Source organism: Aethalodelphis obliquidens, unplaced genomic scaffold, assembly GCF_003676395.1.
Source record: "Aethalodelphis obliquidens isolate GAN/ISIS:26980383/991018 unplaced genomic scaffold, ASM367639v1 scaffold24, whole genome shotgun sequence".
Classification (NCBI taxonomy): domain Eukaryota; kingdom Metazoa; phylum Chordata; class Mammalia; order Artiodactyla; family Delphinidae; genus Aethalodelphis; species Aethalodelphis obliquidens.
Window position 1 is genome coordinate 26,246,679 of NW_020837968.1, and position 13,860 is coordinate 26,260,538.

Below are 13,860 nucleotides of genomic sequence, written 5' to 3' on the forward strand. Positions count from 1 at the left end.
CAACTGGGGGAAGAAAGGAGGATGTTCAGCCCTCTGGAGGAAGAGTGCTGAGCGTCTCAGGCAGAGAGAGCAGCAATTGCAAAACCTCAAGGCATGAATATGCGTGGTAAGTTTGAGGAAGAGTGAGGAGCTCTGTGTGCTAGAGCAGGATATGTGAAGGGGAGGAAGACAGAGAAGTAACTAGTGGCTAGATCATGTAGGATTTTTTTTAAGGCCAAAGCAAGCACTTTGAACTCTATCCTGAGAAATATGAAAAATTATTGGAGGATTTTAGTAAGAGTGACATGACCAGATTTACATTTTTAAATAATCACTGTGGAAAAGAGCAGGGCATGAATGGAAACTCATTGAAATGTTGTTTCAGTGATTCAGCCAAAAGATGATACCAGATTGGACTGAGGTGGTGATGGCAGAAGTGGGTATTAAATAGGTAGATTCTGAGCTCATCAGGTAGAATCATAAGAATGTTCTCACGGACTGGATGTGATGAATGGGAGAAAGACAGGTATCAAGTACTGAAAATTACAGGCCAATATCATTGATGAAGAGAGATGAAAAAATCTCCCTCACCTATTTCTCTCCTTCTCTGCCCACCTCCCCTCTGGCAATCACCTGTTTGTTCTCTGTATCTGTAACTCTGTTTCTGTTTTGTTAAGTTTGTTCTTTTATTCCATTGTGATGTCTTTGTCTGGTTTTGGTATCAGGATGATGCTTGCCTTATAGGATGAGTTTTGAAGCATTCCTGCCTCTGAAATTTTTGGAAATAGTTTGAGAAGGCTAGGGGTTAACTCTTCTCTACGTGTTTGGTAGAATTCACCTGTAAAGCTGTCTGGTCTGGAACTTTTGTTTTGGGGGAGTTTTTGTTTGTTCGTTTTGTTTTGTTTTCCTGATTTAATTTCATTACTGGTAATTAGTCTGTTCATATGTTCTGTTTCTTCCTGATAAGTCTTGGGAGATTTTACATTTTGAGGATGTTTTGTATTTTTGTGGTGTTGAGTGTAACTTCTTTTTCACCATTTCTGATTTTATTGATTTGGGCCCTCTTTTTTTCTTGATGAGTCTGCTAAATGTTTATCAATTTTGTTTATCTTTTCAAAGAATCATTAAACTTTTCTATTGTTGTGGTCTCTATTTCATTTATTTCTGCTCTGATCTTTATGAGTTATTTCCTTCTACTAATGTAGGGTTTTTTTTGTTTGTTTTTTCTAGTTCTTTAGGTGTAAGGTTAGGTTGTTTGAAATTTTTCTTGTTTCATGAGGTAGGTTTGTATTACTATACACTTCCCTCTTATAACTGCTTTTGCTGTGTTCCATAGATTTTGGATCATTGTGTTTTTTATTTCATTTATCTCCAGGTATTTTTCTTATTTCTTCTTTGATTTCTTCAGTGATCCATTGGTTGTTAAATAGCATATTTTTTAGCATCCATGTTTCTGTTTTATGCAGTTTTTCTCTTATATCTGACTTCTACTCTCATAGTGTTATGGTCGCAAAAGATGCTTGATATGATTTCAATTTTCTTAAATTTACTGAGACTTGTTTGATGGCCTAGCATGTTATCTACCTTGGAGAATGTTCCATGTGCACTTGAAAAGAGTGTGTATTCTGCTGCTTTTGCATGGAATGTTCTATATAGATCTATTAAGTCCTTTTATTCTAATGTGTCATTTTAGGCCTTATTGATGTTCTGTCTGGATTATCTGTCCATTGATGTGCGTGGGGTGTTAAAGTCCCCTAATTTTATTGTGTTCCTGTTAATTTCTCCTTTTGTGTCTGTTAATATTTGTTTTATGTATTTAGGTTCTCCTACGTTGGGTACATATATATTTCCAATTGTTACATTTTCTTGGATCACTCCCTTGATCATTATGTAACATCCTTCTTTGTCTCTTGTTACAGTCTTTATTTTAAAGACTATTTTGTCTGAAATAACTATTGCTACCCTAGCTTTCTTTTGATACGCATTTGCATGGGGTAACTTTTTCCATCCCTTCACTTTCTGACTGTGTGTCTGAAGTGAGTTTAGATCTGAAGTGAGTTTGCTTGTAGATAGCATATATATGCACATGTATTCATTCAGCCACTCTATGTCTTTTGATTACAGCATTTAGTCCACTTACATTTAAAGTAATTATTGATATGTATGTTTTTATTGCCATTTTGTGCATTGTTTTGATGTTGGGGGTGCCATTCCCTTCTGGCCTGCAGAATTTCTGCTACAAATTCAGCTGATAGCCTTGCAGGAGTTCCCCTTGTGGGAGTTTCCTTGTATGTAACTTGTTGTTTTTCCCTTGCTACTTTTAATTATTCTCTCTTTATCTTTAATTTTTGCCATTTTAATTACAGTGTGCCTTAGTGTGATCCTCTTTGGCTTGATCCTGTTGGGAGTCTCTGTGCTTCTGGACATGGATGTCTGTTTCCTTTTACAGGTTAGGGAAGTTTTCAGCTATTATGACTTTAAATCTATTCTCTGCTCCTTTCTCTCTCTCTTCTCCCCCTTGAGACCCCTATAATGAGAATGTCAGTATGCTAGATGTTCTCAGAGGTCTTTTAAACTGACCTCATTTCTATTTTTTTTTTTCTTTTTTCTGTTCAGCTTGAATATCTGTCTTCCAGCTTGCTGATCCGTTCTTCCATATTATTTATCTACTGTTGATTCCTTCTAGTGTATTTTGCATTGCAGTTATTGTATTCTTCATCTCTGGTTCTTCTTCATATTTTCTAACTCTGTTAAAAAGTTTTGACTTCTCACTCTATTCATTTAATCTTTTCTCAAGTTCTTTGAAAGTCTTTACAATCACTACCTTGAACTTTTTATCTGGTAGATTGCCTATTTCCACGTCACTTAGTTCTTCTGGAGTTTTATCTTGTTCCTTCATTTGGAACATATTCCTCTGTCACCTCATTTTGCCTAATTTATTATTTTTGTGTATTTGGTAGGTTGGTTACATTTGCCAACCTCATAGAAGTCACATTTTGTAGGAGACATCCTGTGCATCCCAGCAATGCACTCCTCTCTTATCACCAGCTCTATATGCTCTAGGGGTGCCCCCTATTTGGGCTGCATGGGTTCTTCTGTTGTAATGGGCTGACTACTGTTGTTGGTGAGCATGGCTGGCACTGGTCTGGTTGGTTGCCAGGGCCTGCCTTGTGCACAGGCTGCCAGCCACTGGTTGGAGGGGAGAGGTCACAAGGCTGCTGGCTCTGGGGCCCCAGTTGTGTACCAGGGCTAGTGTTGGCCAACTGGTAGGTGGAACCAGGTTCTAGAGTTGATAGTTGCATGGCTGGGGGTCCTGGATCTAGTGCTGATCTGCTTGAGGGTGGGGCCAGTTCCTGATACAGCTGGCTGTGGGGTTCAGGGTGTCCCAAAGCTGGTGTTGGCCCATTGGTGAGAGGGTCTGGATCCCAATATGGCTGGGGTTCCAAGATGTCTTGGAACTGGTCTTGGCCTGCTGTTGACCACAGCCAGGACCCAAGGAGTCTCGAGGCTGATGCCCTCCCACTGGTAGGTAAAATCAGGTCCTTGGGATAGTGCCAGCCCACTAGGGGGTGATGCTGGGACCTGGGGTCTTGGACTGTAGGACGCTGGGGTCCTGGAGATTTTTGGCCCACTGGTTGGTGGGGCTGGGCCCCAGGGGGTCCTGGGTCTGGTGCCTACCCACTGTGAATGATGGTGGTCCTAGGACTAGTGCCAGCCCACTGGTGGACAGAGCCAGGTCCCAAGGTCTCTGGCTGCAGGGCCCTGGGGGTCCCGGGGCTAGTGCTAGTGCATTGGTGTGAGAGGCCTGGTCCTGGGACCTCTGGTCAACATTGCTGGGTCTCAGGGCAGTTGTGGACTTCGGAGGTCTTAAGGAAGCAAGCCTGCTTGTTTGATGGGGCTGTGTCTCTGCCTAGCTAGTTGCTTGGACTGAGTTGTCCCAGTTCTGGTGCAGACAGGCTGGTGGGAGGGGTTGGGGCTGGTACTAATTAGCTAGAGGGAAGATTCTAAAATGGGGCTTACCAGCACCAGTGTCCATATGATAAAACAAGTTCCCCACAATGGCTGCCACCATTGTCTGTGTCCCCAGGGTGAGTTCTAGTTGCCTCCTGCCTCTCCAGAAAGCTCTCCAAGGTCAGCAGGTGGGTCTGCCCCAGGCTCCTGTCAAATTACTGCTTCTGCCCTGGGTCTAGAGCATGTGAGATTTTGTGTGTACCCTTTAAGAGTGATTCCCTATTTCCCACAGTCCTCTGGCTCTCCCAAAATTAAGCCCCACTGGCTTTCAAAGCCAAATGCTCTGGGGGCTTGTCTTCCTGGTGCAGAACCCCTGCACTGGGGAACCCAATGTGGGACTCAGACCACTAGCTCCTTGGGGAGAACCTCTGCAACTGTAATTATCATGCCATTTGTAAGTAGCCCACCCAGGGGTGTGGGTCTTGACTATACTGGGTCTCTGCCCCTCCTACCCATCTGTTGTTGTTCCTTCTTTATATCTTTAGTTGTAAAAGATGTTTTCTGCTAGCTTCCAGTTTTTTCTCATCAATAGTTTCTCTGTAAATAGTTGTAATTTCTCTGTAAATAGTTGTAATTAGTTTCTCTGTAAATAGTTGTAGTTTCTCTGTAAATAGTTGTAATTGTAATGGGAGGACGTGAGCTCAGGGTCCTTCTACTCCTACCATCTTGGCCACTCCTCTAGAATTTCTTGATTTGAATTCTGGCAATAGAGTCTTCTACTCTATGTATTTTATTAGAAGAATCTTATGAAACCATATACTTTTTAGAGGCTGATTGATTTTAATCCTTTAAAAATATCTGGTGTTTATAAATTCTGGCTTATTGTGCAAAAATAGAAAATAATTTTGTGGAGGGGTATTAATCCTTTTATTAGCTCATCCATATTTCTTCTTTATGTTTCTGAACCTGCCTTATTGTAGTATTATACAATAATCATAGTTTCAATATTTAAAATGAAAATTGTTGATGGAAGTTTGTGCTGATTTTAAAACAGCAAAAATAAAAATTATTTTAATACATCTCATTTTAATAAATTTACTTCCTCTAGTCTCCAAACTTTTTCTTTGCAAAAGAGTATCTCTATTGATTAGATCCATGGGATATATTGTGTATTAGAATTCTAGACGTCACTTGTTTGCAGGTTTCCAACACACACATAAGCCAGTATATAAACACAGAGAGAAGAAAAGAAAACTGATAAGTACATGTACTTATGCAAACTGGAATTTTTTCACTTTGAATGTTGTAATGATTATTTAAACAGTTGCTGACATCAGTCCTGATATCCCACACTACACCCCCAGTTGAAGCAATGATTTCTGCAAAATAGAGATAAAAGGAAATTTTATCTTGTTTTGCTTAGAAATTTCATAAAAACTGACTATTTCCATGATCCAAGGGTATAGCTTTGAAATTAGCTTTATACTTCATTATGGTTTAAATATCATTAAGGAATAGTGATTTTAAAAACATAGTACCATGAGCAGGTAATATCAGAAGACTATGTGGCTTATTCTTTTTGTATGTGTGTGTGTGTTAGTTTCTGCTTGATAACAAAGTGAATTGTCTATACATATACATATATCCCCATATCTCCTCCCTCTTGCATCTCCCTCCCACCCTCCCTATCCCACCCCTTTAGGTGGACACAAAGCACCAAGCTGATCTCCCTGTGCTATGCGGCTGCTTCCCACTAGCTATCTATTTTACATTTGGTAGTATATGTATGTCCATTCCACTCTCTCACTTTGTCCCAGCTTACCCTTCTCCCTCCCCGTGTCCTCAAGTCCATTCTCTACATCTGCATCTTTATTCATGTCCTGCCCTTAGGTTCTTCAGACCTTTTTTTTCTTTAAGATTCCATATAGATGTGTTAGCATACAGTATTTGTTTTTCTCTTTCTGACTTACTTCACTCTGTATGACAGACTCTAGGTCCATCCACCACACTACAAATAACTCAATTTCATTTCTTTTTATGGCTGAGTAATATTCCGTTGTATATATGTGCCACATCTTCTTTATCCATTCATCTGTTGATGGACACTTAGGTTGCTTCCATGTCCTGGCTATTGTAAATAGAGCTGCAACGAACATTGTGGTACATGACTCTTTTTGAAGTATGGTTTTCTCAGGGTTGGTGGGAATGTAAACTGATACAGCCACTATGGAGGACAGTATGGAGGTTCCTTAAAAAACTAAAAATAGACCTACCATACCACCCAGCAATCCCACTATGTGGCTTATTCTTTAGGAGTGACATGTGATTTTCAAACCAAATGCATTTAGGGCATTCTGTCACATGGCATGAGTTACTGGGTATTTGTGTGCATTTTTACAACTAGCTTTTGAAAATATATAGATAGAACATACATCAATCCAGTTTTTATCTATTTGGAATAAGTATTACATTTGCTCTGTGCACAAATCACTCTTAATTTACCATAGGATTGAGTTGTAAGCAACTGAAATTCAAATCTGCTATTGTATTTCATATTGTACATTTAAATTTATTGTTTGTTTTATTGGGGCAGGCACAATGGCAAGAGTATCTGAGGAAGAAAGAAAAATATCTATTTCCATTTGATACAATGAGGCAAAATAAATGTGGCAGCATCTCTGCCACAACTTCCAGCATGGGTGTTGATTGCACACCATGTCATAGAATCAGAGTTGGAAACAGTTTAGTGATCCACCCCTGCATTTCCAGATGCCTACTTTAAGGTCCAGAGAAATGAGATAACTTAAGATACGCAGTCACAGAAACTAGACTATGATTGGAATTCAAATCCCATGACTTGCAGTTGAGCGTGTTTTTCCATGATATGCACGCATTCTTGTTAAGTAGCATGTGCTGTCTTTGATTTGAAGCAACATAAGCTGCAGAAGCTCCCTGTCTTTTTAAAAATTGAACTGTAGTGGATTTACAATGTTTTATTAGTTTCAGGTGTACAGCAAGGTGATTCCATTTTATATATATACTTTTTCAGATTCTTTTCCCTTATAGGTTATCACAAAGTATTGAGTATAGTTTTCTGTGCTATACAGTAGGTCCTTTCTGGTTATCTTTTTTTATATATAGTAGTCCCTGTCTATTAAAGTTAGCTCAGTGTCTTACTTTCCTTCCAACTGATTCAACCAGACTAACTGGTGGAAACTTTGCAGAATATATACTGAATTTTAGAGGGAATGTTGCTTTCCACTGTCATTTATTATTGCCTTGCTTTTGTGATTGTCGTAGATTGCTTACACTATTCTTGAATAAACTCAGTGTGAGTTTTCTCTCATCTGAATACTATTCTAGCACCTAATCACGCATATAAATAAAATAGAATCTTGTTGAAGTGCAGCTGATTTTACACAATGATGGAACTACCATTTATACAGAAGGATATACTATATCAGTGAAATGAACGTGCTGATATCCTATAGTTACCAGATAACATAGATCTTAAACCAATTCTCCACACCAATGTCACATAGGTCTTTCTCTCTCTTTTTAAAAATTTCAGCATTATTCTTCATATTGAAATAATCTCTTAAGGTGTCATACTTACTGATACTAGGCAACTAGACTTTTCTACCCTAAGTGTGTGATAAGGGCCATTGATGTTTGATCCTGTTACTTTCAGTACCAATTTTTTAATAAGTTAATTTTTTTGAGTCCTGGGAAAATATTATGCTTCCTTAAGAAATCCTCTCCATTCTGACTGCTGTTCCTGTGCTTCCTCTGTCACTGTTGTTTTTCAGCATTGCCATTCTTGGTGTGTCCTCATATCATTCCTGCCAGCCCCCAGCTCCTGAACTGTGGGAGTTCTCACTGATCTGTTGCATTTTCGTGTTTCAGATTGTAAACCTGGTGTGCAGAATATGTTACCTTTGGAAATCTCTTCCTATAACTATGATACCAAATCTTTGGGATTTGGGTAGTGTTCTTTGCTGCCTAGGAATAAGTGTAAGTGTATTCCAGAGCAGATTCATCATCTGTACACTAAAGATCCCAGTCTGATCACCTGGAAGACTTTAAATAGTGTTCAGTTGGAAGTGTTTAACATGATCTTGAAGCCTGGATCAATACCAGCTACTGGTTTCCCCACTGCCTTTTGCACTAGACTAAGTGCTACTGAATGTGTCCTTTCATAATATCAACTAACCGATAATAACTCACATTTTTGGAGCACTTCTATGTGGCTGGCCTTATTTTACGTGCCTTGCACATTTATCTCAATTGTTCCTCACAACAGACTTTTAACATCGCATTTTATTATCTTTGTTTTACAGATGAGGACACAGGCCCAGAGAATGTGAGCCTTCTGCCCCAGTCATACAGCTAGCACATGAGGGAGTCAGAGTTTGAACCCAAGTGGCTGGCTTGTACATCCTAGCTGCTTCACCCAACACTGTGCTCCTTTGTTTGGAAATATTATTCACTTGCATTAATTACCTAGTGTAAGCTTCAAAGTTGGTATAAATTATGCTTCTGTTTTTGTTTCTCCCAAATAGAATCTATTTTATCTTATTTAATCTATTTTACCATATTGTACGCTTCTAAATCCTGATTTTTGATTGCTAAAAGGCAAGTGGCACTTCATTTTTCTATGTGGAAATGATTTTTTTTTTTAAAAAAAAGGAGAAAAGCCCTAATACTTACTTCTTTCACTAACTCTTACTATCGAGAAGATAGACCTACCTCAGAAATCCCTAACTGTAGTAATAGTTCACTTTTATTTGGCCTTGTCGGAGAAAAAAAATCTTCTGAGTATGTGATTTTTCTACATGATTAATCTTACCTTGCAAATGCCTATTCTAAAAAACGTGTAATATTTTGAAATATTTCTCTAATGACCACTTCCCTGTCTTCTTAGAGAATAACAAGTTTAACAAAATCTTTCCTTTATGACTCAGAATCATCATGATAAATGTCTGTTATTTTACTATTTAATAACTTACCTCTGTCTACTTTTTAGTTTTTCTTTCCTTGATGTCGTATCATCGGCTGTCATTTTTTTTCTATTTTGAGTGGATTTCCTTCTAAAATACTACTCCCCATAACACTAATCATATTTGCTACATCACGTATGCTGTGTTGATAATGAAATGATCACATTTGCTAATATATACACATAAAAGTAAAAATGCATGACAGGAATAAAAATAGAAGATTTAGTGAAATTTTGTATTATTATTTCTTCACTCAGAGGCATTGTTCCATCGCTGTGAAATTATAGGATATATTTGGGAGATGCTGAGATTACCCGCTGTGGGATCCCTGGGTAAAGAAGATATTACTGAGTTCTGAAAATATGTTATAAATACAGAACTGAATATAGAAATATATATTTCTACATATGGAAATATAGAACTGAACACACAAGTCTCTTTTATAGTATGCTTTTTATCCTATTAACTTCCTGAAGTCATTGTGATTCAAAAGCAAATTACACCATGCAGAATTCCTTTTACTTTTAAAGGATTTTGATAATTCTGTTGTTTAAGCGTTTAAGGCGAAGTAATGCAATGAGTGCATCAGGCTTAACAAAGCTACACTACGTTGTTCACATAGTAACAGTTGTTTAGAGATGCATTTTTACTTCTCGGTTTGTTCATGGCTTGAACATCCAAATGGAAAATAAACTGGAATCTTAATGGTAAGTTTATTGTTGAAGTTTATCCAGTTGTGTGGGTGACGTGGATAACACATGTGCAAGACGATTTATTAGTAATTATTTTGCTAAGAAGCATAATGTTGTGGGCCTATCTGGTGCGCCATTATTGGGAGGGTGATCTTGATAGACTACCCATTAGATTCTTTCAACACTTAGTTCCAAGACTGCCAGTGGTCCTCCAGCTTCTTATTAGATTAAGGCTGTGCTGAGATTCAGGGGCAGCTGGATCATGGGGAAATGTAGCTCCATGCTTATTACTCACAATAAACAATTCAACCTTGAGAAAACTATCCCAAGCCCACCCTAAGATCTCTTAGTGGTGTTTATGCCATTTATATCACTATTATCTTTTCCCATATAAAACACTTAGAACAGTCCCACCTCAAAAGCTTTAAAAGTATTTTGAAAAGATATTATGAACATCTAAATTATCTTGGCAAAGTGTAAGCTGCTCATCATCACGACACAAGATAACTAGTATTTTTTGTGCAGTATATGTTTTTCATACTCCATATGTCATTTATTCATAAATTTACTTATTCACTCATTCAGTAAATACTGATTCAATAGCTACTTTTGCTATTGCTATGCTACATGTCAAGCTTATAGCCTTAAATGAGACAGAAAATTCACCCCGCTGCCTTGATTTTCATCTAACCATTCATCCTGTCTTGGTCATGTTCTCTGGAGGTCCTGTGATAGAGCATGTAACTTGTCCAATCTCAATCTCTCTAGGTTACTGTTTGACCAATGACCTTGAAATCATTTTATAAGGTTTGTTAGAAGTTCAGTCCTCTTATATATTAAGTTAAATAGTTTGATTTGACCTCTACATAGAACTATGTGTGGGCCATGCAGAAACTAAATTTTGATCTTATTGATACCGCCACAAATGTACATCTATTGAATTCAAGGCATTTAAAAAACCTATCAAAACCAATTTTCCTTATTAATAAAATTATGGAGCATGAGAATCTGTTGGAGGGTTGCAAAATGAGAATATATATCATTAAACCAAACAAAAACGGAGTATTGTACCTTGAAAAAAGAGGTTGAGATTACTTGCTAATTCACTATTATTCTCTTCAGCAAACATTTATGCAGGCCTAATTATGGTAGTGTTATGTGAAGAAAACCTGCAGACATTCATCTTGCCCTCTAGAAATGTATGATTTATCATATAATTAGTATCTATTGAATACAGAAATGTAAGAACTTGCTTATGTTCATTTGCTTCTGATTTTCTTTTCTGCAGCGTCCCTATATTTACTTACACTATGTTTTTCTAATCCTCATCAACACATTAGCACCTGTTTTTTGATGTTTCTTTGTTTTATTTTAGTCACACTCTTCCCTGTGCTTAGAGTTTAGAAACTTTACTATTAATCTTTCTGGGCATCTGTTCTCCTTTCTTGTATCTATACTCTGAAAATTTCCCCATGTGCCATAATTCAATTTACCTTTCTGGAAAGTAGTGCTAATAATATTTTCCTAGGCCACAGACTCCTGGAATAAAATGAATAAGATGATTGTAACAAGATAGGTGGACCACCTGACTTTGAAATCCCCAAACAGATGTAATATATTGCTCTGCCCAGGACTACCAGACAGGAACACCCAGGGATTCTGAACATGACCAAGGCTGTAAGCACCTGCTCATTATTATAGGCCAGCATTCTTCACAGATCCTCTTGCCATTTTAATTTTATAAATAATCCACAAAAAGAAGACATAACTGGCTGATGCTATTTAGGACTGCCAGCTCCCCCACTCAGCCGAGTTGAAGGCAAATTTATGGAAGTGGATTTCCTGAAAGTACTTTAAAGAAAAGTAAAAATCATTCAGTGTGTAAATAATGAAGCACAATAGCTACCACCTGTTGAGTATCTACTATGCACAGGGTACTATTCCATCTTCTTCTTTATATATATTCTTATTTGATTTTCATACCAGCTCTGCAAGGTGGGTTTATTACCTCTATTATTACCTCTATTAAGGAGAGTTACAGAGAATTTAAGTAACGAAAGCTAGTGAGTATCTCCAAAGGTTTTGTTCTTCCCACAATATCACACTACCTCCTGAGCTTTAATAAGAATCACAGAATATGTGGGTATATACTTACAAGCAGCTTAGACTTTGAGAAGACCTTGACTTTGAACTAAAGGGATGCGTAAGTGATGAAAAAATCCTCCTTTGTAGAAAAAGAACATTCTATGCAGGGAGAGACTTGATTGGTAGTGTGAACAAGATGACTGGGACACTTAATAACAGTCTCTGGACACATGACAAAGAGGATGATTGGCAGTTGTTCTTTATTATTGACAAAATCAGTGGAGTGGAGGCCGGAGTTAGAAGAAGTTACCAATTAAAATATTTGCAAGATGTTAGATAATAATTAAAAGGGGCACTGTAGTAGCCCATTACAGGTAAAATTTAACAATTATCTTATTATTAGCCAATATAGGCATGGAAGTGAGGAGAGTAATTTACTGCATAAATTAAAGTATTATGTTCCAACTATTTCCCAGACTACTGGGAAAATATAATGTTTTCATTGTCATATAAACCTCTACATAGTTCGTATGTAGAATACTGTATACAGAGTAGTAAAAGCTAGAACAGTCTGGCCAACCACAGACTGCAGGCTCACTTAGTGCAGCATAAATTTTTCTAGATGCCTTAACATTGCCTGTTAACATTGCCTCTAGTAATGGTCCATATCATTAGAAAAATTGCTGATAGTATTGGAAATTCATATTACAGGGCAGGGTGTGATGCAAGCAAGAACACTTTTTAAAGTTTAAAGTGCTATATAAATGCCAAATAGAATTGTTTGTGGAAGGTTATTAACATATAGCAAAATATGTCCCATCTATAAAATGAAGGAACCAGATTCTGTGATTTCAGGAAAAACCTTCAGTTTCAATGTTCCATAACTTTATGTTCTCATGGGCTGGTCGCCATGCAGTGTTGGTCATTGCACAGTCACTACCAGGAAGCAGAGCCATCTTAGTACCTTATGTGGAAGAGCTGAAAGAAGAAGTACAAAGACAGGCTTTTCAGGATGCTGAGAATTCCAATGCAAGAATGTGTTCAAATGGAACAAGATAAAATTCTACATGGCTATAAGTCAACAGTTTTAAAGAGAGCTTTTATATGTGTTTTTTGGTTTGTTTATTTTCATGAAACAGTTGAGGCACTCCATTTGGGAACACTAATGGCTGCCCATGGCTACTTCTTTCCAATCTCGGATCATGTCCTCACACTCAAGGATGATGGCACCTTTTACCGGTTCCAAGTAAGTTTAATAAAAATATTCTTTAACAGTAAAAACAAGTCTGCATTTTCATTGTTTTACAAAAATTTTGAAAATTATGACTTATTTTACTTTGACTTAAGCTAGTTAGAATCTAATGATTTGTGAAAGCTAAATTGTGTGATGATTTAAATTATATTTTATATAAAATGTTTGAGAAAAATTCAGAGAGTGACAATGGAATTCACGAAGATGAGAGAGTTCATCTGTAAGTAACATTTATTTGCTAGGAAGGAAGTTGAGAGATTAACTAAATTTGTTACACTCTAGACCCTGCGTGATCCAGAGCCATCTACAGTCCAAGCAAATAGTCATGGGAATGCTTGAAGCTCCAGGATAGAATTTAGCTAATAAATACATATCTTCTGCATGTCTGAGACCTACAAGTCTATGAAGACTGATATGCATGATGCTTTGCGTGCATATACTTATCTGAGACAGGAAGCCACCTTAGATAACTTATAAACTGACAAGAGTAGTTCTAGGTCATTTTTCAGATGAGATACCTATAAAGAATAATCTTTCAGGAAATGATTGTGGACTCTAATTTCAGTTATTGAGCATTCAGTTGACACTTGAGTTTACAGTGGTTTACCTGAAGTGTATTCTACATTTCATTAGACATTATGGTTCATTAGTAACTGACTGGAAGATTCCAGCCTAAAAAAATTAAGGCATATATGCCAGAGTTCAAACTCTAGCTCTAGGTATTTTCAGAGGATTCTCCCCATCGTCCAACTTTTAGACATTGGAGCATTCTTCTCACTAGCTCTGAATGATTAGATGTTCTATATCTAAATAAAGTGACTTGGATGCCTAAGGACTTGCTTGGACTTTGCAGTTGAAAACAGAGGGAATATGTTTTAAAAAATTGTTGTCAAAGATCATT

At 37.4% G+C, this 13,860-nt stretch overlaps 1 protein-coding gene across 1 annotated transcript in view; it reads left to right on the top strand.

Annotated features, from left to right (window-relative positions):
* The window catches only part of RGS7 (regulator of G protein signaling 7), a 545,100-nt gene that overhangs the window by 458,871 nt on the left and 72,369 nt on the right, over positions 1-13,860 (top strand). The window contains exon 5 of the mRNA XM_027122480.1: positions 12,847-12,953. Within this exon, the coding sequence (XP_026978281.1) occupies positions 12,847-12,953 (107 nt within the window). The remainder of the gene's footprint in view (positions 1-12,846; positions 12,954-13,860) is intronic.